The following is a 26620-nucleotide window of genomic DNA, read 5'->3' as shown; positions in this document are numbered from 1 at the left end:
CGTGGATACATGACTCTCCTACTAATGATTACACTCTCCAATCTTCCTGAGTGTAGTGCTGGCCAATGCGGTATCAGATTGTGCTTCTTTCTTCTCTCTTTCTTTCTTTCTTTTTCTTTCTTTCTTTCTTTCTTTCTTTCTTTCTTTCTTTCTTTCTTTCTTTCTTTTTCTTCCTTCCTTCCTTCCTTTTTTTTTTTTAAGTTTATTTCTTTACTTTGAGAGAGAATCCCAAGCAGGCTCCACACTACCAGCACTGCTGCTGGATGCAGGGCTCGAACCCACAAACCACGAGATCAAAGACTGAGCCCAAATCAGGAGTTGGACACTTAACCAAATGAGCCACCCAGGGGCCCTTTCAGATTGTGCTTTCAAGGAGAGGAATGAATTCCCTTCTGTCTTCCCCCAGCCAAAATGGAGATATCACGGTGAGACCTGAAGGAGCTGTCTGAGACCAGAGAGAGAAAATCTATGGGGTGACGTTGGCAGTGCAAGTCAGAAGAAAACATGGCTCTTAACAATGTCACGGACTTCATGGAAAATTGCTGTCATAACACCTGAGAAAGAGGCAGAAAGTGCAATTCTATTTATAACAGCAACCACTCACAACTAAAAGGATTCAACGTTGGCTCTACAATATCATTACACCTATAGTGAAAACTCAAAATATTATAAATAGGAAGTAAATTTACCAGTAACATCTGTACAGTTGTCATCCGAATCAGACTCTCCAGGATCAAATACTTGGATTCCCTGAGCCTGGAGCCTCTGAAGTTTACTTTCCAACTCTCGCTTAGCCCTCAGTAAGTCCTGAATTTCATTCTCCTTGGTCTCCCTAAAAATCTTTAAAAGACAAATGTTAATTTTGAAACCTCTCCCATAATCAAAAGGTTGTGTCATCAACTCTTAACCAAAAAATCTTTCACTCATGAAACCAATATTCAGTTCGGTCCTGACCTGTAGGATGAATAACTAAAGTAACTCTATTGTTTTGTAACTGGAACCCACTGGAATTTGGGCAGGAGGCCTGTCTGTGCCGTGGGGCTGTTTTGTGCACTGCTGACGTTTAGCAAATTTGTCTCCCTGCCACTAGATGCCAGTAATGCCCGCCCATACAAAACATCCCCAAATATTTCCAAATGCCTTACCCCCATATGGAAAGACTTCTTTTCCCCAAATCCCTATTGCAGTGCTCACTTTTTTATTTTTTCCTTGAAATGATCTCAAGTTTACTAGGTCCATCTCAAAAATGTAAAAAGTGCTCTACTGTAGTTCTTAGAACCTTCAGGACTACATCTATTTATTCATGCAGCATTATAGAAACTTTTAAAATATGTTGTTTTTATTCTGCATCACTCTGCGGGTAAAAACATAAGGCATTTACCTTGAATTGCCTTTTCACTTTATCTCTGTCATGTTCAAATGTTGCTGCTCTCTCCATTGCTTGGTATTTTGCTTCTAAAGCACTTTCCTTTTCTCGAAGTATCTTCTGATATGTTTTTTGAAGCGCCTGAAATAACTGACCTTGTTATTTCTAACAAAAATAGTATTCCTCTCAAATTTTTCAATATCTTACATATATATTACACACATACCTTAGAACTGTACCAATCTACTTACTATTTTACCAGTTATCAAGAACTACATAGTGCCATTTTATTCAAACACATAATGAATCATGAAAAAAAATGCAAACATTCTTAACTGTAATAAATGAAGACACTTCAGTGTTAAGCTTTTAATGGAAATTAGTACTGTGAATTGAAATTGAAATACTGTGTCAAACTCTTAATTTTCCCTATGGCACAGTTTTCCCATCTGTAAAAGAACAAAAAGTATATAGTTTGTAAGTCTTAACTTGAAGGATAATTAATTCTGTGTGACCAGGCACTTCCTGGCTCCATGTCTTTCTCATTTTGCTATCCCCAGAGCCCCCTTGGTGCCTGTAACATTGAAGGCCTCCAGTAAGTGTATGACTGAATGGGTTAAATAAATATGGAAGAGGGTTTTTTTTAATGCCTAGATATATGAGAAAGGAATCAAAAAGGCTGCATAAAAAAATGGGTGGGTTAGTTAAGGAATCAGTTTAGACCTCAAGATAATACTAAAATGCATAGTGGATTCTACTCAACTTTCAGAACTACTACATAAGGTAACAGGAGGAAACTGAGACTGGCTTTTGTCAGCCGTTACTGCACTCTGCCCTGGTTGGTCCAGCCTTCTTTTCTACCCCCCATCTCACAGCCATTTCCAATGTGCAGCGTCCATTAGACAATAGCTTCGATGCATGAAATCAGGTATCTGAAATTCGTTAAGTCCATTTTATACAATGCAAGCGCATTAAGACTGCCCAGTAGGAGGGGCGCCTGGGTGGCGCAGTCGGTTAAGCGTCCGACTTCAGCCAGGTCACGATCTCGCGGTCCGTGAGTTCGAGCCCCGCGTCAGGCTCTGGGCTGATGGCTTGGAGCCTGGAGCCTGTTTCCGATTCTGTGTCTCCCTCTCTCTCTGCCTCTCCCCCGTTCATGCTCTGTCTCTCTCTGTCCCAAAAATAAATTAAAAACGTTGAAAAAAAAAAAAAAAAAGACTGCCCAGTAGCAAAACTGGTAAGACAACAGATAGGCTGGTAAGTAATTCTTCCCAGATAACAGTCTAATTTTACAACAGCTACTAGGAAAGGTGCCTAGTCTAGAAGGAAGGAGGATTTTTTTTTTTTTAATGTTTGTTTATGTTTGGGGGCCACGAGGAAGAGAGAGAGGCAGAGGTAGACACAGAATCTGAAAACAGGCTCCAGGCTCTGAGCTGTCAGCATAGAGCTGGATGCCAGGCTGGAACTCATGAACCTTGAGAACATGACCTGAGCCAAAGTTGGACGCTTACCCAACTGAGCCACCCAGGTGCCCCTGAAGAAGGCTCTTCTCAGAAAAATCAGTGTGAGGTATTTATTTAATTCCTACTGTGATGAGCCCAGAAACACTTGGGCTGTCTAGAAGTCTCTTCCACAGTTAAAAAAAAAAAAAAAAAAAAAAAAAGTAAAACCACAACCCTCAGAGAGGCCTAAAACAGATGACACAAAGTCTGACAACTTTGCTCACAGGAAAGCAACCTCTTGCTTTACATACCATTTTAATGAGTCAAAACACATCTACTAGAGGGAGACCACGCAATAATTGTTTTTCTGAGTAAATTAGTCAAGTGCATTAAGAGCATTTGACTACACCTAGGGAATGTTTTCAATCAAAGCAGTTAGGAGATGGTGAAAATCAGGTTTCCAGAAAAATTCACTTCAAGATCATTAAAACTCAAGAGCTCCACACGAAGAAACTGAGAGATATATTTAAGGGGGCGGGGAGTGGAGTTAAAAACTCCTAGGGAATTTGATGAGTTGGCTTCAACAGATGTCACCAAAATCTTTTGTGTGTCTGTGAGCCCTGGGTTAACCTACTTCCCTGGAAACCCCTGCAGATTGGCATTTGCTGCTTCAGGACACTTTCAGGTTAATTGTTTCAAGGTGTCTGAATGAATGAACCAGAAATAGAAAAGGGGCGGATTAGTTAAGGAAATCAGTTTAGACCCCAAGAGAATGTGCCTCTCAAATTAAAATGCAGAGCGGTTCCTAGCCAACTTTCAAAACTACTTGGTTTAGAGAGGGGGGGCAGGATGGACGAAGGACGGAGTCAGGCGTCCAAAGCCCAGCCTGGCAGGGCGCGGGCAGGGCGCGGGCGGGGCGGGGCGGGGGGGAGGCGTCCCAACTGCCCCCGCCGCGCACGCGGGCCGGGCGTTACCTGCAGCTCCGCCCGCAGCCGCTTGTTCTCCGTGTCCAGCTTGGCCTCGCGGCGGCCCATAGACAACAACTCCTGATTCTTGCTGACCCGGAAGATCTCGTATTCCTTCTTCAGCCGCTCGTACTCGGCCGCCGCGTACTCCAGCTCCGGCACGGACGAGCCGGTAGACTTGAAGCTAGCTCCCAGCAGCCCGCCGCCGCCCGCTCCACGGGGCAGCGACCCGGGCCCGGCCCCTGCCGCTGCTGCTGCAGCGCCGCGGCGGAACGAGCTGCGCAGCAGGCGGGCCTTGGGCTTCACCTCCACCGGGATCTCGCAGGCCTCGCCGCCGCCCGCCCCATACGTGTCCTCTATCACTTCCCCGCCAGCGGGGCTCACAAGCGACGAGGCCGTCCCCATTACGCCTGAGGCCGCCCCTACCAGCCAGCGGGGTACCAGAAGGGGGCGGGACGCGGCGAAAGAGACAGGGCGGGGCAGCAAGAAGGGGCAGGGCAGGGCGAAGGGGCGGGGCGAACGGGGTGGGGCGTGGCAGCAGGACGGGGAGGGGCGGAGCGCAAGGCGTGCGGGGCGGGCGGTGTGATACGGATGGGGAGGGGCAGCAGGACGGGGCGGGGCAGAGCTCAAGGCGGGCGGGGCGGGATGGATGGGGCGTGGCAGGAGGGCGGGGCGGGGCAGAAAGAAAGATGGACGGCCGCGCGTGCGGGACCTATACTGTACTAAGTCGGGGCTACGGACTAGCGCGTGCATGGCTCCTCTCAGCAGGGTCTTCTCGGTCCCAGGCCCCCTGACGAGGGCGTGCCTCACAGCTGGCAGGGTCCCGGGTTGCTCTACCTTAGCGGCTGCAGTTCCTGTTCTGCCGCCGTGGGAGACCCAGCGCTCCTCTCCAAAGGCAGTTGGGAAATCTGAGAAACGTACTGAGCGCCTGCTGTGTACCTGTCACTCTGTGTTTCACAGTATGCATGCAAGTAGTTGGAATGGCCAGCAAGACATAGTACCACACAAGAAAAAGCTTTTAGACTTTACAGCCTGAGACCACCAGGGACAATCTTTAGACAAGGTGAGGTTTTTTGACTTTTTGTACGGATTTTAGAGACTGCACATCAAAGGAGCTGTGGGGCATATCACCAAATAAAGGGAAAGATAAGAGTATTACGGTATTTGGGGCGAGGGTGGGCTCTAGGTGATATGAAAATTTTCAGAAGATGGGGGAACTGTTTTAAATAAAGTCAGGGAAGGGGTAGGGTTGACGTCTTTTACCCTATCTTGGGTTCTTGCCCCTGCACCTGCTAACTCGGGCTTCTAACCTCTCCAGGTTGGGAGGCCTGGGAGAGAAGACAAGAAAGTATTTGACTGACACTCCTGTGAACTGTATGTTGGTACTCTTTGGACTTGGTAAACTGTTAAAAGTTGGCCTTTTTTCCTCACGGGTACTTTTGTTAGGTTTTTCAAAGACCCCTCTCCCCCTCATAATTAAAAACCTCGACCCAGGCTGGTGTGGCTCTATTCAAGCTGTTGCTCACTCTTTCCCCAGCTGGAATACAGTGATACATTAAACATCCTCTCTGCTGATGTTTGTTCAGATCCAAGAAAATCCACTGGTTCACTTGACCCAGAGGCCCACATCTGATCCACAGGTGTTACAGGTCAGGTTTCCTGGGAAGCTGACTCTGAGATGGAGACAGCCATGCAAGATGTTTATTAGGGAGTGTCCTTGGGATCAACACCTGGAAAGTAAGGGAAAGAAGCACGTTTGCGCAGCAGCAGAAGTTGAGCTTTGCTGCATCTCAGTGGAGGCCTCAGTCAGTCCTCAGAGAGTTCTGATGCTGGAATGGCCCTGTAGAGTGGTCCTAAATTGGGGTGCAGGGCTGGGACTTTATACCCTCATACCAGCCAGTCATCAGCAAGCTCGCTCCAGCCAAAGCAATCCCCATGGAGACTCATAGTTGAGGGCTCTCTGCAGGTATCACTTCCAGTGGCTGGAGGAACAAGTCTTTCAGTCATCACATCTACCACAGTAGGAAACACAATCTTTTCCCTGAAGAACTCTGGGAGCGCAAGCCAATTCTCCACCAAAGTAGCTAGTCATCCTTTCTCTTACCCTTTAGATTTTCATCAGGAGGGAATCAGACACCAGGCCATTACGGTTCTTCAAACTCCAGGAGACACATATTAAGTCTTCAGGTTGTCTTCTGAGATTAAGGGAATCATTACTACCATCCCAGTACCTCAGGAACTCTCTCCCTTTTAAAGTCCCTTCTGATCTCTAATTTCCAATCCTTGTACCCTCAATGTGGATCAGTGCTTTAAGGATCATTCACTAGGTTTCTGACCACCTCCTCTGAAAAATTCTGCATCTTAATCTTGCACCTTCTTTGGAATGTAGCTCAGTTGAAGACTTCCATTATTATTCTTGCATATAAAATAAAAAGCCATCACCCATCCCCTTTAAACCAGTAACAAACTGCAGTAAACTTCCCACAGCTTGTGGAGTGAATTCAGATTCTGCATCCTGGTACTGAGTGCCTGAAGCAATGAGTCTCTCCTTTCTTCACTTCTCATCTATCCAGTAACATCCCTCTACCCACGTTACTCTATCCTAGTCGGGCTAATTTTCTTCTCCTCAAGCCAATAGGGTTTCTATTTCCTTTCAGTACTATCTGCCAAGTTCCATCTCTTTAAACATCTACCTTCTTTCCCTCAGAAACTTGCCCTGGATAATTATACCTTTTGAGTTGATCATATCAGTAGTTTCAACTCCGTAATCCTTGCCCCCCATGTGCAAAGTACTATACTTAACTTTTCCTGACCTTGTTCTTCATTCATTGTGTCTATCAATCTTGGTCTTTCAGTAGTTGTTTTTGTTATTGTTGGTATGCCATTTGTTGCTTAGATTCATCCCAGCAACCCTTATTGAGCTCCTGCTGGAAACATAATGTAGCACAAATGACTGATGACCCAAAGAGATGTTAAATGTGGCTGAGTTCTCAAAAAGCATGCGAGTTGTCTCTGCCTTCCTTGATAACCTTTAAATAGTTTCGACAGATGCCCCAAAACACAAATCCAAGTTTGCTGAGATCATGGAGACTTTTCCTTTTCCCATATAGTAATTACTAGCTGCCTTTCTCATCAAGGACACTGTGTATACTGCATGCATACTGACCTTGGATAACTGTTGGTTAATGACTAAGCCACCTAACTGGGTGAGCCCAGAGGTGATCAGGTCTAGAGTACTAGCAGGTACTCAACATAATAGCGTGGTTGGTTTTCAACCTATTTCTTAATTGTAAAACATCACAGAATTTAGTCTAATGTTAAGTCTAATTTTCAACATCATAATTTGTTTTTCTTCTTTATGCTGAATTTAACCTACATACCTCAGTTTGAATTTTGAAAGGATAACTTTGGGGGTGCCTGGGTGGCTCAGTCGGTTAAGCATCCGACTTTGTCTGAGGTCATGATCTCACTGTTCTTGAGTTCGAAGCCCATGTCAGGGAGCCTAGAGCCTACTTTGGACTCTGTGTCCCTTCTCTCTCCTCCCCTCACCCTGCTCGCTCTCTCTCCCTCTCCAAAATATATAAGCATTAAAAAATTTTTTTTAAATAATTTAAGAAAGTATAACTTTGAATACAGAAGTATGGTAAGGAATAAAGTCTCTGGCAAACAGCTTATGACTAATGAAAGATGGCTACAAATTTTTTAATTACTCCTTTTATTGTAAAGTGAAGTTTAGGAGGACAGGCTATATAATTTGTGGGACCCAGTGTAAAATGAAAACGTGTTGCCCTTTGTTCAAAAATTGTAAAGAATCTCAAGATGGCAACAGAGCATTAAACCACAACCACAGAGCCCTTTTGTGTTGAGCACTTGGGGTTCTTCATGGGTTGCACAACCATGACTCCCGCCTGTTTATGACTCCTCCCCTTGAATCTGGTTGGGCTCTGTGACTGCTTTAACCAGTAGACTACGGCAGATATGACACTGTGCGAGTTTCTGAGTCCGGGACTTGCGAGAATGGCAGCTTCCACTTCCTGTGTCGTGGAACAGTCTGTCTGGGAGACTTCAGCCACTATGTAAGGAAACCTACTACCTCACATGGGACTGCCAGACTGGAAAGGTTATGTGTGGACATTCCAGGCAACAATCATGGGAAGTGAAGCCATCTTGGACTCTCTGGACCAGACTATTTGCTAGTTGGATACTACTAAGTGACTTTAGTTAACACCACAGGGAGAACAGGAGAATCACTCAGATGATCTCTACCCAAATTCCTAATCCAACAAAATCATGAGATATAATAAAATTGTTGTTAGTTTAAGCCACTGAATTTGAGGTAATTTCTTCTCACATTTGGGAGAAAGATTTCCCCGCATTTGGTGAAAGTAGCTTGTAAAATTAATGCTACCACCTTTTTAAAAATGTGATTTGTAGAATAAATAGCATTTGTGGTGGTGACTGTGTATTTGGTTCTCAGACTATGAATCTCAGAATCATTTGGGACACCTGTTAAAAATTAAGATCCACTGAATTTTAAATTCTGAGACTGGAGCTTGCAAATTTGCAGGTTTCATTAGCTCCCAGGTGACACTTATGTAGCTTAAGATCTCAGAACCAGTGAAATTGCATAAAGATTGTGGCTAGGGATGACCTAATTCCTTGCTACTCAAAGTGTGATCTACGGACAGGAGCATCAGCATCACCTTAAAGCTTGTTAGGAGTCAGAGGCTCTGGTGCCATCACAGATGTACTGAATCACATGCAGAGTAAGAGGATCTCCAGGTGATTTGCATATACCTTAAAATTTGAGAAACTACTATAGAACAATGTTTTTAATGTTGGTTGCACATCACCATCACTTGGAGAACTTAAAAAAAAAAATACTGCTGCCTGGGTCTCTCCCCAGAACAATTAGATCAAAATCTCCAGAGGTGGGGATCTGGCCATCATTATTTTTTAAAAGCTCCTCAGAGGATTTTAATCAGCAGTCAAGGGGGAATACCAATGGCTTCATCCTCTGCTGTCTCATTATTTCCAACATGTGTGCAATCCACCTTGGAAACCGTCTTGGCATATGTTTGCATACATCTAGCTTCCTATTGAAGGTTTCTTTCCTTTAATCTCAGTTCATCATAGCGAGTGCACATGCGATTTTGACCATATTGTTAGTATTGTGCTTCACTTTTAGAAATAGACATGGCATCACAAGTGGTCACTATATCCCCCCAAAAATCTGATTGGAAATGCTGCATGGGGTAATAGTGCTTGGAGAGCAAGCAACTTTACAGAAGGAAGGGATTCTAATTCTCATTAAAACTGCCAATGTTCTCCCAGGCCATTTAGTCCTGCTCCATTATACCATTCATAATAAGAATCAGGAATTCTAATTCCTGAAGTCCCTTGCTACAAAGTCTATATGTATGACTCGGATTTCAAGAATTAGTAAACAATGGGCAACATCTAATCTGATTAAGCATCTGTGATTTAACATTTCTACCATTAGGGGGCAGTATAACTCAGGAAAAATTAATTTGGTTGGTAATTTGTATATATAAAAAAGAATCCTCATATGAAGCTAACATTTTATTTTTTATTTATTTTTTTGAAGATACCATTTGAAAGAATTTAGTCCAAGTGTTGTTTTCAGTAGTGATCATCTACATTGCCTTACTTAGTTCCCATCACAATTAATAACACTTGTCTGGAAATTAGTCCTGAAACAGACAAGAGCATAGTTTGGCAAAGTTTTTTCTGTAAAGGACCAGATAGTAAATATTTAACTCTCTGTGGGCCGTTTGATCCCTGTCTCAATTACTCAACTCTGCCATTATAGCATGAAAAAAGCCATACACAGACATCAATGAATGGGCATGTCTGCATTCCAATTCCACTTGGTTTACAAAAACAGATGGCAGGGCATATTTGGCTTGAGGGCTGTAGTTTGCTGACCCCTGAACTACAGGGGCAATTTTCAGACCTGGAAAATTTTCAGAAGTACCTGGGGAGCTTGTTAAAAATGTAGAGTCTTGAACCCCACATCAAATCTACTGAATCAAAATATCTGTGGACCAGGCCCTGGCATCTAAATTTTTTTAAGTCCCCATGTGACCCTGCAACAAATATGAATTTAGTAACCATTAGGCCAAAATAAAGTTAACTGCCCTTTTTGGGAATTGTAAGGTCCTCCTTGGCATTTTATAATATTTTTAGTATCTGAACACATTGTAAAGGATATATATGTGGAGTTTAGGGTTACATTATCCTATGGGTGCTATCAAAGTGCACCAGTGAAGGCCTCATTTCTGTGTAAATGTTTGTATTGTGTGCATGGTTTGGGGGTTGTTTTGTACCACAGCACATGTTAGCCCATCCTGACTGGTAGAGGGGCATACTGAATTAGTTTGAACAGGGAAGGGGAGGAGACTGAAGAAAATGGAAAAAGGAGAAAGAAGAGTTTAGTGAGATAGTGGAATGTTGTGTGGGATCTCTCCAAAATGTCCTAAATCTGCAATAAATTTACAAAATTTACAAAAAAGGTGGCTGTGATTGAATTTTTGATTTTTTTTTTTTTTTTAAGAAATTGGGGAAGGAGAGGAGTTTAATGCCTGGATGAGTACAAAGATGAAACAAAGGCAACACAGATGTAGTGGGCAGGGAAGTTGGGTAAGAATATTTTATGTATGGAGTATCCATTCTTCATGATGTGTGTTCTCTGAAGATAGGGTTGCCCTGGGCTTTTTACCTTGGATTAAATAAATATATGGGTATGTAGAAAGACATGCTCTAAAAAGAGTTGCAATGGGTTTTCTTAAGAATATGATAGCAAATATATTTACTAGTGGTCCTAAAACAGATCGCACATTTTGGACACTTATTTAACAAATAAAGCGATTCTGTTTTTCCAGAGCAGAAGCAGCCTCGGAGGTGCAGGAAGCCATTTATTTCTTGCCTGCTGAAAAATGTCCCTTTGTTTCTCAAGTTCAGCATTTTTCTTCCCCCCTCCTTCTACTCACATTCAGCTGTGAAGTTGAATATAACCTTTTTTGTTCTTTTGAAGCTGAATATAACCTTATTTTTTTTTTAAATTGAACCACCCATTTGAAATCTGGCAGCCAATGTCCACTTTAGGCTGTCATTAGCGACTGTCACTTCTTACCCACACCCATGACCCACATGGCAGGAAGCAGGCAAGGAGCCAGATTTAATCAGCTCCCACAAAGGAGAAATGAAGTGTTTTCTCTACTGTATAAATGTAAATGTGAAAAAGGATGTGCCTTTTCTGACTTAAGTCAGGCACTGAGGAGAGTCAGCTGAGATCGATAGTTGTAAGAAGAAATTTTTGTTTCTTCACAAGTAATATGTGAATAAAAACAGGTTTTAACTTTCAGAGTCTAAAATATAGAAGAGTTTATCTTTTAGATATGATTTATTCATGGTTATGAAATTTTACTAACTCTTATAAAACTGATGGGAGTTATTTGAGTTATTGCCTCAATCTGTAAGTGAGTTGTGTTCCAATGATTAATTTAATAATCTGATATTTAGTATTTGAAGCATATTTTCTCAAGAAACAATGTTAGATAAGATGGTTATTGTTTCATCTCAGCACACAGAATACTATTTATGGTAAGTGCAGAATAAAAATAATTCAGATGCCATTGTAACATGTCATCTATAGAGCCATGCTTTCAGCATATTAACTCAGATTATCTAGGAACACATCCATCTTTGGGTTGTAAAATCTTAGATATCACCTCTGCTCATATTTGTGGCCTGTTGGTCTCCATGAAGAAGATAACTACAGAAGGCAATAGTAAAGAGTAGAGTGGAAATAAATGAAATAGAATGGAAAAACAATAGAAAAGATCAACAAAATGAATGGCCGGCTGGTTTTTGAAAAGATAAACAGCATTGACAAAATTTTAGCTAGACTTGAGAAAAAAGGAAGACTCAAAGAAAACATAGAGAAAAAGCTCCTTGACATTTGTCTTGGCAGTGATTTTTTGGGATATGACACCAAAATCACAAGCAACAAAATAAAAAATGAACAAGTGGGATTGCATCAAATGAAAACGCTTCTGTACAGCAAGAACAAAACAAAACAAAACCAACAAAATGAAAAGGGAAATAGGCACCTGGGTGACTCAGTTAAGCATCTGACTCTTGATTTCGGCTCAGGTCATGATCTCACAGTTCGTGAGATTGAGCCCTGCGTTGGGCTCTATGATGATAGTGTGGAGCCTGCTTAGGATTCTCTGTCTCTGTCTGTCTGTCTGTCTGTCTCTCTCTCTATCTGATCTTCCCCTCACTTGCATGTGCTTTGTTTCTCTCAAAATAAATAAATTAACACCCTAGGGAATGAGAGAAAATATTTACAAATTGTATATCTGATAAGGGGTTAGTATCCAGAATATATAAGGAACTACATATACATGGAACTTAGACAACTCAATATTAAAAGCATCAAATAATCTAATTTTTAAATGGGCAAAGGACCTGAATAGGTAATTTTCCAAAGACGTACAAATGGTCAACAGGTACACAAAAAAGTATTCAATACCACTAATCATAAAGAAATGTAAATCAAGACCACAATGAGATACCACCTCACACTTGTTAAAATAGCTGTTATCATAAAGACAAGAGGTAATAGGTGTTGGCAAGGGTAGGGAGAAAAGAGAAACCTTTTGCCCCACTGTTGGTGGCATTATGGAAAATGGTATGGAGTTTCCTCAAAAAATTAATAGAAGTACCAGCAATCCCACTTGTGGATATACATCTGCAGGAAATGAAGTCACCATCTCAAAGAGATAATCTGCACCTTGTGTTCATTGCAGTGTTATTCGTAATAGCCATAACATGGAAACAACCTAAATGGATAGATGCTGGTGGATGAATGAATAAAGAAACTGTGGTACACATACCCTGTGGAATATTATGCAGTCTTAAAAGGAAGTCCTGCCATTTGTGACAACAAAGATGAACCCTGAGGGCATTATACTAAGAGAAATAACCTAGACACGGAAAGACAAATACTGCATGATCTCACTTATATGCAGAATCTAAAAAAGTCAAATTGATAGAAGCAGAGAGTAGAATACTGGTTACCAGGGGTAGGGAGGTAGAGGAAATGGGGAGATGTTGGTCAAAGGGGACAAACTTTGTTATAACATGAGTAAGTTCTGGGGATCTGATGCACAGCATGTACAGCCCTGTGACTATGGTTAAGAATATTGTATACTTGAAATTTTCTAAGAGAATAGATCTTAAATGTTCTTACCACACACACAGAAATGGTAACTATATGAGGTGATGGGTGTGTATATACTAACCTTCTTGTGGTAGTCGTTTCACAATATATACATATATCATATCATCACATTGTACACCTTAAACTTACACAATGTTATTTGTCAGTTATATCTCAATAAATCTGGAAAAAAAGATTCCTCTATATACTCATCCACATAACTAGAGGAAAAAGAAAAAAAAGATGATTTCTAAGTGTCAGAAGAATAAAAATTTGGAGAAACTGCAACTCTGTGCACTGAGAATATAAATTAACATAAACACTTTGGAAAATTGCTCATAGTATCTCTTAAAGCTGCATATCCTACCTATCCTAGTCCTAGGCATAATCCTTACACAAATGCACCAAAGCCACATACGAGAATGTGAAGAGTACTATTACTCATGACTACCCAAGTTCCCATCAACAGTAAAATGGACAAATATATGGTGGTATATGGTCACAGACAAATACTACACAATAATGAAATGAATAAATTATGTCAACAGGTAGTAACATGGTTACGTTTCCCAAATATTGGAAAAAGAAGCAGACACAAAGGAGATAATGTTTCATGATGCCATTTATAGTATGTTCCAAAGCAGGCAAAAGTAACTGATGATGGGAGGGTACAGTAGCTTCCTTTGGCATGAGAGAGAGAGAGAGAGAGAGAGAGAGAGAGAGAGAGAGGGAGAGAGAGAGAGAGAGACTGGGGGCTTCTTGGGTACTGGTTGTGTTCTATCTTTGATCTCTTCTTTGATCTGGAAGGCAATAACATGAGTTATTCACTTTATAAAAATTAGCCAAGATTTACACTTAAGATTGGTGTACTTTTCTGTATGTCTTATTTATTTTAATAAAGAAAATTCACTCTTAAAAAGAAAAAAGAGGACACCTATAGCCACAGGTCAAAGTGGGCACATCCCACTGGTCTGAAACATGCTCCAGCAGGGAGGGGACCTGGAAGAGGGGAAAGGGAACAAGTTGTTATATAGTTTCCATTGTTTAAATTTTTTTTTTTTTTTTTTTTTTTCAACGTTTATTTTATTTTTGGGACAGAGAGAGACAGAGCATGAACGGGGGAGGGACAGAGAGAGAGGGAGACACAGAATCGGAAACAGGCTCCAGGCTCCGAGCCATCAGCCCAGAGCCCGACGCGGGGCTCGAACTCACGGACCGTGAGATCGTGACCTGGCTGAAGTCGGATGCTTTAACCGACTGCGCCACCCAGGTGCCCCTAGTTTCCATTGTTTAGATTCTAGCAAGATCTTGTGCAAATTATTTGACTTCTCGCACTTCTGTTTCCTCATTTGAAAATGAAGATGATATGGGGTGCCTGGGTGGTCAGTCGGTTAAGCATCCGACTTAGGCTCTGGTCATGATCTCGCTGTCTGTGGGTTTGAGCACCGTGTCAGGCTCTGTGCTGACAGCGCAGAACCCGGAGCCTGCTTTGAATTCTGTGTCTCCCTCTCTCTCTGCCCCTCCCCTGCTTGTGCTGTGTCTTCCTTGCTCTCAAAAGTAAATAAACATAATTTTTTTTTTTGAAAATGGAGATGATAGAAATTCACTTCGTAGCAGCTGTGGACAGCCAAATGAGTAGTCTAGAAGTGTTGGAATTCATTATATTTTGTTCCTCAGGGAATCCAGAAACACACTACCTAATTTATCTTAATTCTCTTCTTTAAGTAACTTAGTAGGGTTGCGCAAAGGAAGTTTGACAAGCCTGACAGATATATTCATTCTCTGAAGGCTGCTTGGATTGACAGACCAAGACTCGGCCTCTCTGTGACAGAGAAAGCACTGGCGTATCTGCATCCTTATGCACACATCACCACTGTCCTAAAAACAGTATCTCTCGACTGTTTTTGTGGCTGTTCCATTTTGAGCCAATCAAATCATTCCAAGAAGATAGTCTGTTAGATTCTGAGGTCAAGAAGCAGGAAATGTCAGACTTCTTTTTAGCAGCATCTGAGATGTCTTCCATATATCAGTTTTTAAGATGGCAACAGATTCACAAATCAAATTGAACCAAATCAAACCCAAATCCACAAAACACACTCCCCTGAGGATGGCAGAAAGCATTGTTTTTCATGGAGGAAGAAACATAACCAGAAGAGAATACAATTTTTGTCTTGACACATCATTATTTGGTAGCACAAAATTACAGACTATAGCAAATAGGGAATAGCTTGCCTAATCACTTTTTATTACCTGTAATTAATGTTTTCTGCACTCCTATTGGACTCACGGAGTCTCCACAAAACTGTCTTTGGCTTTTCTTCCAGTGTATTTAGGTTTTGAGTGGCCCCATCCTCAGCTACAAGGTCAGCTGCATTCTGTGTACAAATGACATTTAAATCCACCCTTTCACTCTTGAACTCCTCTCTGTCCATTTTTGTATTATCTTTTGTCAAGTGTACTTCCGCTGGATGCTTATTTGCAATTCAAATGTACCTGGGGAAAGCCCATCTTCTAATCTTTTCCAGCAAAGGGTAGCAGCCACAGTCTTTTTTCTTACACCATTTAATCTTCAAATCAGGCAATTAAGTAACATTTGTGACCTACCAATAAGGTCTCACCACTTTCACAAAGCCAGTCATGCAAATTTACATGATTCTCAGTCACTAGGAAGTTTCCAGAGATTCAGGTTCACTGCCCTTGCCTTATCCTACGCGTTCTACGGGTTAATTTTTATCCTTGGTGGTTATCCATAATTTCCCTTTATTTTTTTTATACCTTTTTTTAAATAACTTAACTTTATTTTTTATTTTTTAAAATTTACGTCCAAATTAGTTAGCATATAGTGCAGCAATGATTTCAGGAGTAGATTCCTTAATGCCCCTTACCCATTTAGCCCATCCCCCCTCCCACAACACCTCCAGGAACCCTCAGTTTGTTCTCTATATTTATGAGTCTCTTTTATTTTGTCCCCTCCCTGTTTTTATATTATTTTTATTTCCCTTCCCTTATGTTCATCTGTTTTGTCTCTTAAAGTCCTCATATGAGAGAAGTCATATGATTTTTGTCTTTCTCTGACGAATTTTACTTAGCATCATACCCTCCAGTTCCATCCATGTAGTTGCAAATGGCAAGATTTCATTCTTTTTGATTGCCGAGTAATATTCCATTATATATATACATATATATAATATATATAATATATATATAATATATGTATATATAATATATATTATATATATGTATATATATATATATTATATATATATATATATATGTATATATACCACATTTTCTTTATCCAGTCATCCATTGATGGACATTTGGGCTCTTTCCATACTTTGGCTATTGTTGATAGTGCTACTATAAACATGGGGGTGCATGTGTCCCTTCAAAACAGCACACCTGTATCTCATGGATAAATGCCTAGTAGTGCAATTGCTGGGTCATAATTTCCCTTTAGAGTAGTTTAAAAATACCACATAAGAAGAAACTTCAGATTCACTTAAAATCCATTCTTGTCTTTCTCCATTATATACTATTCATTACTTAGGATTATTCACTTTTTCATTAGAGGATTTTAGATTTTTATGCTATCTTTTTCATCTTTGTGGTTTTCGAGCCACAATAATATTGCCCAGAATAATGTAGCTATGTTTTCACCATAGTACACGCTCCAGCATTAGGTCTTTTCTAGTTAATCCCTGAGACTTTCCAAAGCTTTGGCTTAGTGGAAGGAATAATAGGAGGTAATGAACCATGCCAGGGTTTGAATCCCAGCTCTGCCATTTTCTAGCAGTGTGACTTTTGACAAGTTACTTTACCTCTCTGAACCTTTTTTCTGTTAGTCTTTTTTTTTTTCCTTAATAATAAAATGAAATTGCTTCATAGACTGGCTATAAGAATTAAATTTGGTTTCACAGTGGTGACCAAGCTTTATCTAGCACGTTCCCTTTCTCAGTCAGTGGTAGCTCCTTTCTCCTTCACCTCTGCACCCCCTTGCATCTGGGAACTAAATGAACCAATTTCCTAAAAGAATTAAAGGGCTGAAGTTCAGACAGAAGTAGGTTCTGACATTATATGCATTGTTAATAAAAAAACCCAAACATGTAATTGTCACTTCCGAAAAATTCATTTATAGAGAAACCTCAGCTATGGGGAATACCACCCAAACAACATAAATGCAAAAGGAGGAAAGTGGTGTCTCCAAAGTCCTTAAGCTTTGCATGGACAACATTCACTTGACTCACAGGAAAGCATCTAAGGTCTCTATGAAGATCCTATGTATTATTATGTTGGATATTGATTTCCAATTTTATTTTATTTTACATTTATTTATTTATTTATTTATTTATTTATTTATTATTTTTTTATTACATCCAAGTTAGTTAGCATATAGTGCAACGATGATTTCAGGAGTAGATTCTAGTGATTTATCCCCTATGTATAACTCCCAGTATTCATCCCAACAAGTGTCTTCCTTAATGCCCCTTACCCATTTAGCCCATCCCCCCTCCCAGAACCCCTCCAGTAACACTCTGTTTGTTTTCTATATTTAAAGAGTCTCTTATGTTTTGTCCCCATCCCTGTTTTTATATTATTTTTGCTTCCCTTCCCTTATGTTCATCTGTTTTTATCTTAAATTCTACATATGATGCAGTCATATGATATTTGTCTTTCTCTGACTAATTTCACTTAACATGATATCCTCTAGTTCCATCCACGTTGTTGCAAATGGCAAAAGATTTCATTCTTTTTGATTGCCAATTAATACTCCACGGTATATATATATATACACCGCATCTTCTTTAGCCATTCATCTGTCAATGGACATCTGGGCTCTTTACATACTTTGGCTATTATCGATAGCACTGCTATAAATATTGGGGTGCATGTGCCCCTTCGAAACACCACATCTGTATTCCTTGGATAAATACCTAGTAGTGCAATTGCTGGGTCATAGGGTAGTTCTATTTTTACCTTTTTGAGGAACCTCCATACTGTTTTCCAAAGTGGCTTCACCAGTTTGCATTCCCATCAGCAGTGCAAAAGAGATCCTCTTTCTCTGCATCTTCACACACATCTGTTGTTGCCCGAGTTGTCAATTTTAGCCATTCTGACAGGGGTGAGGTGGTATCTCATTGTGGTTTTGATTTGTATTTCCCTGATGATGAATGATGTTGAGCATTTTTTCCAGTGTCTGTTAGCCATCTGGATGTCTTCTTTGGAAAAGTGTCTATTCATGTCTTCTTCCCATTTCTTCACTGGATTCTTTGTTTTTTTATCTTGATGAGGTCCCAATACTTTGCTTTTGCTATTGTTTCCCTTGCCTCTGGAGATGTGTTGAGTAAGTTGCTGCAGCCAAGGTCAAAGAGGTTTTTGCCTGCTTTCTCCTCGAGGATTTTGATGGTTACCTGTCCTACATTTAGGCCTTTCATCCATTTTGAGTTTATTTTTGTGTATGGTGTAAGAAAGTGGTCCAGGTTCATTCTTCTGCATGTCGCTGGCCAGTTTTCCCAACACCACTTGCTGAAGAGACTGTCTTTATTCCACTGGATATTCTTTCCTGCTTTGCCAAAGACTAGTTGGCCATATGTTTGTGGGTTCATTCCTGGGTTCTGTATTCTGTTCCATTGATCTATGTGTCTGTTTTTGTGCCAGTCCCATACTGTCTTGATGATTACAGCTTTGTAATACAGCTTGAAGTCTGGAATTGTGATGCCTCCTGCTTTGGTTTTCTTTTTCAGGATTGCTTTGGCTATTTGGATCTTTTCTGGTTCCATACATGTTTTAGAATTTTATGTTATAGCTCTGTGAAGAACACTGGTGTTTGTTGGTATGAGCACTGGGTGTTGTATGGAAACCAATTTGACAAAAATTTCATATTAAAAAAAAAAGAACACTGGTGTCATTTTGATAGGAATTGCATTGAATATGTAGATTGCTTTGGGTAGTATTGACATTTTAACAATATTTGTTCTTCCAATCCATGAGCATGGGATGTTTTTCCATTTTTTTGGTGTGTCTCCTTCAATTTCTTTCATAAGTTTTCTATAGTATTCAGTGTATAGGTTTTTCACCTCTTTGGTTAGGTTTATTCCTAGGTACTTTATGGTTTGGTGCAATTGTAAATGGGATTGATTCCTTGATTTCTCTTTCTGCTGCTTCATTATTGGTGTATAGAAATGCAACTGATTTCTGTACATTGGTTTTATCTCTGAGACTTTGCTGAATTTGTGGATCAGTTCTAGCAGGTTTTTGGTGGAGTCTTTGGGTTTTCCACATAGAATATCATGTCATCTGCGAAGAGTGAAAGTTTGACTTCCTCCTTACTGATTTGGATGCCTTTTATTTCTTTGTGTTGTCTGGATGCTGAGGTTAGAACTTCCCACACTATGTCGAATGACAGTGGTGAGAGTGGACATCCCTGTCATGTTCCTGACCTTAAGGGGAAAACTCAGTTTTCCCCAAATGAGGATGATATTAGCGCTGGGTCGTTCATATATGGCTTTTATGATCTTGAGGTATGATCTTATATCCCTACTTTCTTAGGGTTTTTATCAAGAAAGAATGCTGTATTTTGTCAAATGCTCTCTCTGCATTCATTGAGAGGATCATGTGATTCTTGTCCTTTCTTTTATTGATGTGATGTGTCACATTGATTGTTTAGCAGATATTGAACCAGCCCTGCATCTCAGGTATAAATCCCACTTGGTTGTGGTGAATAGTTCTTTTAATGTATTATTGGATCCGGTTTGCTAGTATCTTGTTGAGAATTTTTGCATCCTTGTTAATCAGGAAAATTGGTCTGTCGTTCTTTTTAGTGGGGTCTTTGTCTGGTTTTAGAATCAAGGTAATGCTGGCCTTGTAGAATGAGTTTGGAAGTTTTCCTTCCATTTCTATTTTTTGGAACAGCTTCAAAAGAATAGGTGTTAACTCTTCCTTAAATGTTTGGTAGAATTCCCCTGGAAAGCCATCCAGACCTGGACTCTTGTTTGTTGGGAGATTTTTGATTACTGATTCAATTTCTTTACTGGTTATGGGTCTGTTCAAATTTTCTATTTCTTCCTGTTTCAGTTTTGGTAGTTTATGTTTCTATGAATTTGTCCATTTCTTCCAGATTGCCCAATTTATTGGCATATAATTGCTTGTAATATTCTCTTACTATTGTTTGTATTTCTGCAGTGTTGTTTGCGATCTCTCCTCGTTCATTCTTGATGTTATTTATTGGGTCCTTTCCTTTTTCTTTTTGATAAATCTGGCTAGAGGTTTATCAGTTTTGTTAATTCTTTCAAGAAACATCTGGTTTCATTGGTCTGTTCTACTGTTTTTTTTTTTAATTTATTTATTTCAATAGCATTGATTTCTGCTCTAATCTTTATTATTTCCCATCTTCTGCTGGTTTGGGTTTTATTTGCTGTTCTTTTCCCAGATCTTTAAGGTGTAAGGTTAGGTTGTATATTTGAGACTTTCCTTACTTCTTTAAGAAGTCCTGGATTGCTATATACTTCCCTTTTATGACTCCCTTTGCTGCATCCCAGAAGTTTTGGGCTGTCGTGTTTTCATTTTCATTGGCTTCCATGTGCTTTCTAGTTTCCTCTTGAATTTCTTGGTTAACCCATTCATTCTTTAGTAGGATGTTCTTTAGACTCCAATTATTCATGGTCTTTCCCAAATTTTTCTTGTGGTTGATTTTAAGTTTCATAGTGTTGTTGTCTGAAAATATGCAAGGTATGATCTCATTCTTTTTGTACTTGTTGAGGGCTACTTTGTGTCCCAGTATGTGATCTATTCTGGAGAACATTCCATGTGCGCTCAGGAAGAATGTGTATTCTGCTGCTTTAGGATGGAATGTTCTGAATATATCTGCTAAGTCCATTTGGTCCAGTGTGTCACTCAAAGCCATTGTTTCCTTGTCTATTTTATACTTAGATTATCTGTCTATTGCTGTGAGTAGAGTATTGAAGTCCCCTACTATTATGGTATTATTATCAATGAGTTTCTTTATGTCTGTGATTAATTGATGCTTCCACATTGAGGGTATAAATATTTATAATTGTTAGCTCTTTTGATGGATAGACCCCATGATTATGATATAATACCCTTCTTCATTTCTTATTACAGTCTTTATTTTAAAATGTAGTTATCTGATAGAAGTATGGCTACATCAGCTTTCTTTGGTGACCATTAGCATGATAGATGGTTCTCCATCCCCTTACTTTTAATCTGTAGGTGTAATTAGATAAAAAAATGGGTGTCTTGTAAGCAACATAGAGATGGGTCTTGTTTTCTTATCCATTCTGATACACTACGTCTTTTGATTGGAGTGTTTAGTCCATTGACATTTAGAGTGAGTACTGAATGATACGAAGTTCGTGCCATTGTGTTACCTGTGGAGTTGCAGTTTCTGGTGATGTTCTCTGGTCCTTTCTAGCCTTTGTTGCTTTTGGTCTTTTTGTTTTGTTTTGTTTCATCTTTTCTCCACTCAAAGAGCCCCCCTTAAAATTTCTTGGAGGGCTGGTTTAGTGGTCACAAACTCCTTTAATTTTTTTGTCTGGGAAACTATATCTCCTTCTATTTTGAATGACAGCCTTGCTGGATAAAGAATTCTTGGCTGCATATTTTTCCAATTCAGCACATTGAATATATCCTGCCACTCTTTTCTGGCCTGCCATGTTTCTGTGGATATGTCTGTTGTGAACCTGATATGTCTTCCCTTGTAGGTTAAGGACTTTTTTTTTCCCTTGCTGCTTTCATAATTCTTGCCTTGTCTATGTATTTGGTGAATTTGCCTATGATAGGCCTTGTTGATGGTCAGTTTTTGTTGAATCTAATGGAAGTTCTCTGTGATTGGATTTTGATGTCTGTGGCCTTCCCCAGATTACAAAAGTTTTCTGTTATAATTTGTTCATATAAACCTTCTTCTCCTTTTTCTTCCTTTTCATCTTCTGGGACTTCTATGATATGGATATTATTACTTTTTAATAAGTCACTGAATTCTCTAAGTCTTGTATCATGCTCTTTTGCCTTTGTTTCCCTCTTTTTTTCTGATTCATTCAAAAGGTAGTAAAAATTTAAAAATTAGAAAAAAATGTATATAATAAAATAGAATAAAATGAAATAAAGAAAGTGAAATAGAATAAAAAATTTACAAAACCACTAGTAAAAAATTTTTAAAAATTAAAAACAGGGGCGCCTGGGTGGCTCAGTCGGTTAAGTGGCCGACTTCAGCTCAGGTCACGATCTCGCGGTCCGTGAGTTCGAGCCCCGCGTCGGGCTCTGGGCTGATGGCTCAGAGCCTGGAGCCTGCTTCCGAGTCTGTGTCTCCCTCTCTCTCTGCCCCTCCCCCGTTCATGCTCTGTCTCTCTCTGTCTCAAAAATAAATAAAACGTTAAAAAAAATTAAAAAAAAAAATAAAAAAAAATTAAAAACAAAATAAAAATTGAAAGTAAAAGTTTTTCTTTCTGTATCTAAGAAAAAGAAAAGAAAGGATGAAAAAAAAAGAAAAAACAATTTAAAGACTGAAGAAAAAAAAACTGAATATAGGAACCAGCAAACACAATGAAACCTGAATGAAGTTACATCCAGTTTCCCTTAGAACTCAAACTATGAAGCACTCTATAGCCTGTACACTGAGCAGGCAGAGAGACTTGTGCTGGTCTAGCGGATGTGCTTGGAGGGCACAGTTGGGTGGGGCTTGGTATAATGGCTCAGTTCTCCACTAGGTGGCGCTGCTTGGCTTACTGAGGTGGATCAGTGTGACAATAATGCATGTGTGTGTGTATGTATGTGCATGTGCAGGAGAGGTGGAAATGGCTTTACCCAGCTTCCTGGTCTCTGGCACTGGAACTTTGCACTCTCACCGACCCACAATCAAGCACCCCTCCTTTGTCTCAGGCTTCTGTCTACTCCCTGCCTCTACCCTGTCTGTGTCCATGCCATCAGCCTGCCAGGCGACACCTTGCTCCAGAGTTTTTTCTCAGATGGGTCTGCATTACAAAACTCCTCACTTCAGAGAACCCTGTGGCTTGGACCCACACCAACCCTCTAGTATAGGGTCTCACTGAGCAGTGGCCGGGTACCAGCTTGCCCCAGAAAATGTTCTTGTGATTGCACAGTGGCAGAGGTTCAGAGATTATGGCAAATCACAACACACAGATGGTGCCACGTTTCACGGCAATCTGGAGTCTTTGTCCCAATACCAGCAAATATGGCTCCTCTCTGGGGTCTGCTGGGACCTTTGCCTGTGGGGAGGCTGTATGGCCTCTACCAAATACTCTCCAAGCAGGGGAACCACTTCTTCCCTTGTGGCACATGGATACCACAGACCCCGCTGCCTGCCTCTGGTGGTTCACCCTACTTCCTCACCAGAGCACTGCCAGGCACTGAGCTCCAGAACTTCCAACTCTGTGCTCCACTGTTTATAGAATCCTAATGGTATTGAAACCCTCTCTTTTCTCCCTGTCAGTGGTTTTGGGGAACAGATTTCTTGTTTAGTCCCTTGTGAGTGTTTTCACTCCTTCTCTTTCTCTCCAGCTATTTTCGAGGGAGTGCTTTTCCTTTTATTCTCCCAGTGTGCCACACTGTGCCCCCACTTTCTCTGTCCTCTCTCTGCAAAAACAGCTCCCTACCCTCCACCTCCCAGTTCACCTCTCTGCACTGCATACCTGCCGAGTTCTGTGGCTCAAATTATGCAGATTGTTGTGTTAATCCTCTGATCAATTTCTCAGGTGTGCAAAATGGTGCTGATCTAGCTGCATTTCAGGGATAAGACAAACTGAGAACTTCTATGCTTCTCTGCCAACTTGTGTAACCACCACCCCCCCTCCAACAACTCTCAAGTTTTTTTTTTAAAGCGTTTATTTTAGCACTCCTGTAGTCCCTGAGAGCATTGCAGGATAGTATAATAGTCAATGTCCGTAATGGTTCCTTAATTGTCATTAAAAGCATATATTATGTTGTTTTTTGTTAGTTTAAATATATTGGTAAGTGTGTAATAAATTTTTTAAAATTTCGATGCTAAGTAGTTAATGTTTTCTTGAAAAAGATGTTGGTGGCCCTTCATCAAGAAATTTCAATTATCTTGAAATTTTTTTTCATGTTATAATAATACCAACATTTTAGGGGCACCTGGGTGGCTCAGCTGGTTAAGACTCTGACTTCAGCTCAGGTCATGATCTCATGGTCCATGGGTTCGAGCCCTGCATCAGGCTCTGTGCTGACAGCTCAGAGCCTGGAACCTGCTTCAGATTCTGTGTCTCCCTCTCTCTCTGCCCCTCCCCTGATCACACTCTGTATTTCTCTCTCTCAAAAATAAATAAAACATTAAAAAAATATGAGCCAAAGCATAAGAGACTCTTAAAAACTGAGAACAAAATGAGGGTTGATGGGGGGTGGGAGGGAGGGGAGGGTGGGTGATGGATATTGAAAAGGACATCTTTTGGGATGAGCACTGGGTGTTGTATGGAAACCAATCTGACAATAAATTTTATATATTAAAAAAACATTAAAAATAATATCAACATTTAATCTTATTGTTTTTTCTTCTTTTTAACTAACATTTTAAAATTTATTTTTAAAAATGTTTTTATGTATTTTTTTATAAATTCACTATTTTAAAAAAAATGTTTATTTATTTTGAGAGAGAGTGTGTGAGAGAAGGGGAGGGACAGAGAGAGAGGAAGAAAGACAATCCCAAGAGAGAGAATCCCAAGACAGAATCCTGATGTGGGCAGGATCTCTGAACCATGAGATCATGACCTGAGATGAGACCAAGAGCTGGATACTCAACTGACTGAGCCATCCAGGTGCCCCTTTTGTTTATTTATTTTGAGAGAGAGAGCAGGAGAAAGAGAATGAATGGGGGAGGAGCAGAGAGAAAGGGAGAGAGAGAATTCCAAGCAGGCTCTGCACTGTCAGAGCAGATCCCCATGTGGGGCTCGAACCTGTGAACCGTGAGATCATGACCTGAGTCCAAATCAAGAGTCAAATGCTTAAATGACTTAACTGTTCACCCAGCCTCCCCATTAACCAACATTTTATTTTAAATAACTGTATTCATGTAGTACAAGGAATACACAATCTGAGAGTTCTACTGAATCTGTTTCCTGCTCCAATCTCTCTGAAACTATTTTTTGATAAGATTTTCATTCTTTGGTCAGTGGAAAGATTTGAACATTATTTGTTTACATAGGCAAAGATCATAGACCCTCATTTTATGATTTTTGGGGGTGTTTGTGAGGAATTTCTTAAGATGCCTCCCTATTTAGATTGGACTAGTGTCTGGGTAGCGTGGAGAAATATTCAGGAGATAAGCCTCGTACAAAAATGACAAATTTTCTGAGATTTTTTTTCCCATCTCAAAGTATTCTCTTTGTGATTCTAGATCAGTGGTTTATTATAAAAGCATATAACTCAGGAATAGCCAGGTGATAGAGATGCAAAAGGCAAGGTATGTGGGAAACAATGCAGTTTCCATGCCTTTGCTAGGCACACCACTCTCCCGAAATCTCCATGCGTTCACCAACTCCGAAGCTCCCGATTATCTTGAAATTTTATACGTGGAATGTCTGTGATGTCAGTTACTTCTATTCGTGTGTGTGTGTGTGCGCATGCGCGCATACAAACATATAATTCTCTGTGTAATATTTTGTTATAAGATAATATATTCATGTAAAGTCATCTCCTCTGAACTCTAGTTTAGGAGATGCGATTTCTAAGAGTTTAAAAATTTTTAATTCTGTTATGGTTTCACAGAACATTGCTGCAGTAAGGTCTCAAGGGACAAAACCACATCTATCAAATACTATTTCCTTAGATTATGAACAAACATCCTTTGAGTAAATTAGATTCTTCTTCAATAAAATTTCAGGGTCCCATCATCTCCTAAAAAGTGATTTTTTGTCACTCTTCCCTCTACATTAAATTATACTGAATATTTCAGCTTCTTAGAGTAAATTGGCTTCCCCAGAACTACCTGTGTTTTTGAAATTTCTTTTCGTAGAAGTAATTTCTATACATTATTGAACTCTATCACAAAGTTTCTAACCTGGGTAATTTTTCTTTAGCAACTTCATAGACTTAAACATAATAGATTCAATGCCACGTATAAATTGCCAATATTTTTTGTCAATACTCATGACTTAATTAAAAAATTTTTCCTCTTAGTTTTCTTTTTTTATCAAAATAAACCAAAGACCTATATCCAGCAGATGCTGGAGTTCTACTTCTATTTAAAAGGGGAAATATATACCTATCTTACCTTTATTTACATTAATCAGGTACTGTATTTTAAACTCATTCCATCTCTCCATATGAGCTTGTTAGATGTACATTTATGTATTAATCTTTTAGTGGTTGCTCTAAACACTTCAACATGTATTGTTGGTTTATTAAAGTTTATCATGAATTAGAACTTTGAGCACTTCTCAGATAATGCAAGTATTTGAAAACATAAACTTCATTTACTCTCCTTCAACTTTTGTGTTTTTGATATGCGTTTTATTTATATATATATATATATAAAATCCCCTGAATTATTTTTATATAGTGGATATTTATTCGTATATTTTTTTAATGTTTATTTATTTTTTGAGAGAGAGAT

At 39.9% G+C, this 26620-nt stretch overlaps 1 protein-coding gene and 1 long non-coding RNA gene across 6 annotated transcripts in view; one reads left to right on the top strand and one right to left on the bottom strand.

Annotated features, from left to right (window-relative positions):
- Positions 1 to 4253, bottom strand: part of NPHP3 (nephrocystin 3) — a 42229-nt gene extending 37976 nt beyond the window's left edge. For 2 of the 5 annotated variants that reach the window (XM_060638678.3, XM_078432335.2), the window contains exons 1-3: positions 3780 to 4253; positions 1382 to 1507; positions 690 to 840 (exon numbers count right to left, since the gene is read on the bottom strand). In XM_060638678.3, coding sequence (XP_060494661.3) covers positions 690 to 840; positions 1382 to 1507; positions 3780 to 4175 — 673 coding nt within the window. In that variant the 5' untranslated portion in view covers positions 4176 to 4253. The remainder of the gene's footprint in view (positions 1 to 689; positions 841 to 1381; positions 1508 to 3779) is intronic. The other 3 variants (XM_060638675.3, XM_060638677.3, XM_060638676.3) reach the window with 2 other exon arrangements.
- Positions 4254 to 4458: 205 nt separating this feature from the next.
- Positions 4459 to 26620, top strand: part of LOC144612786 (uncharacterized) — a 222782-nt gene continuing 200620 nt past the window's right edge. Inside the window, exon 1 of the long non-coding RNA XR_013549858.2 lies at positions 4459 to 4833. This is a non-coding gene — a long non-coding RNA (uncharacterized LOC144612786). The remainder of the gene's footprint in view (positions 4834 to 26620) is intronic.

Source organism: Panthera onca, chromosome C2 (genome assembly GCF_046562875.1).
Source record: "Panthera onca isolate mPanOnc1 chromosome C2, mPanOnc1 haplotype 2, whole genome shotgun sequence".
Lineage (NCBI taxonomy): Eukaryota > Metazoa > Chordata > Mammalia > Carnivora > Felidae > Panthera > Panthera onca.
Note: the sequence above shows the minus strand (reverse complement) of the source record. Positions and strands in the feature narration are given on the sequence as shown.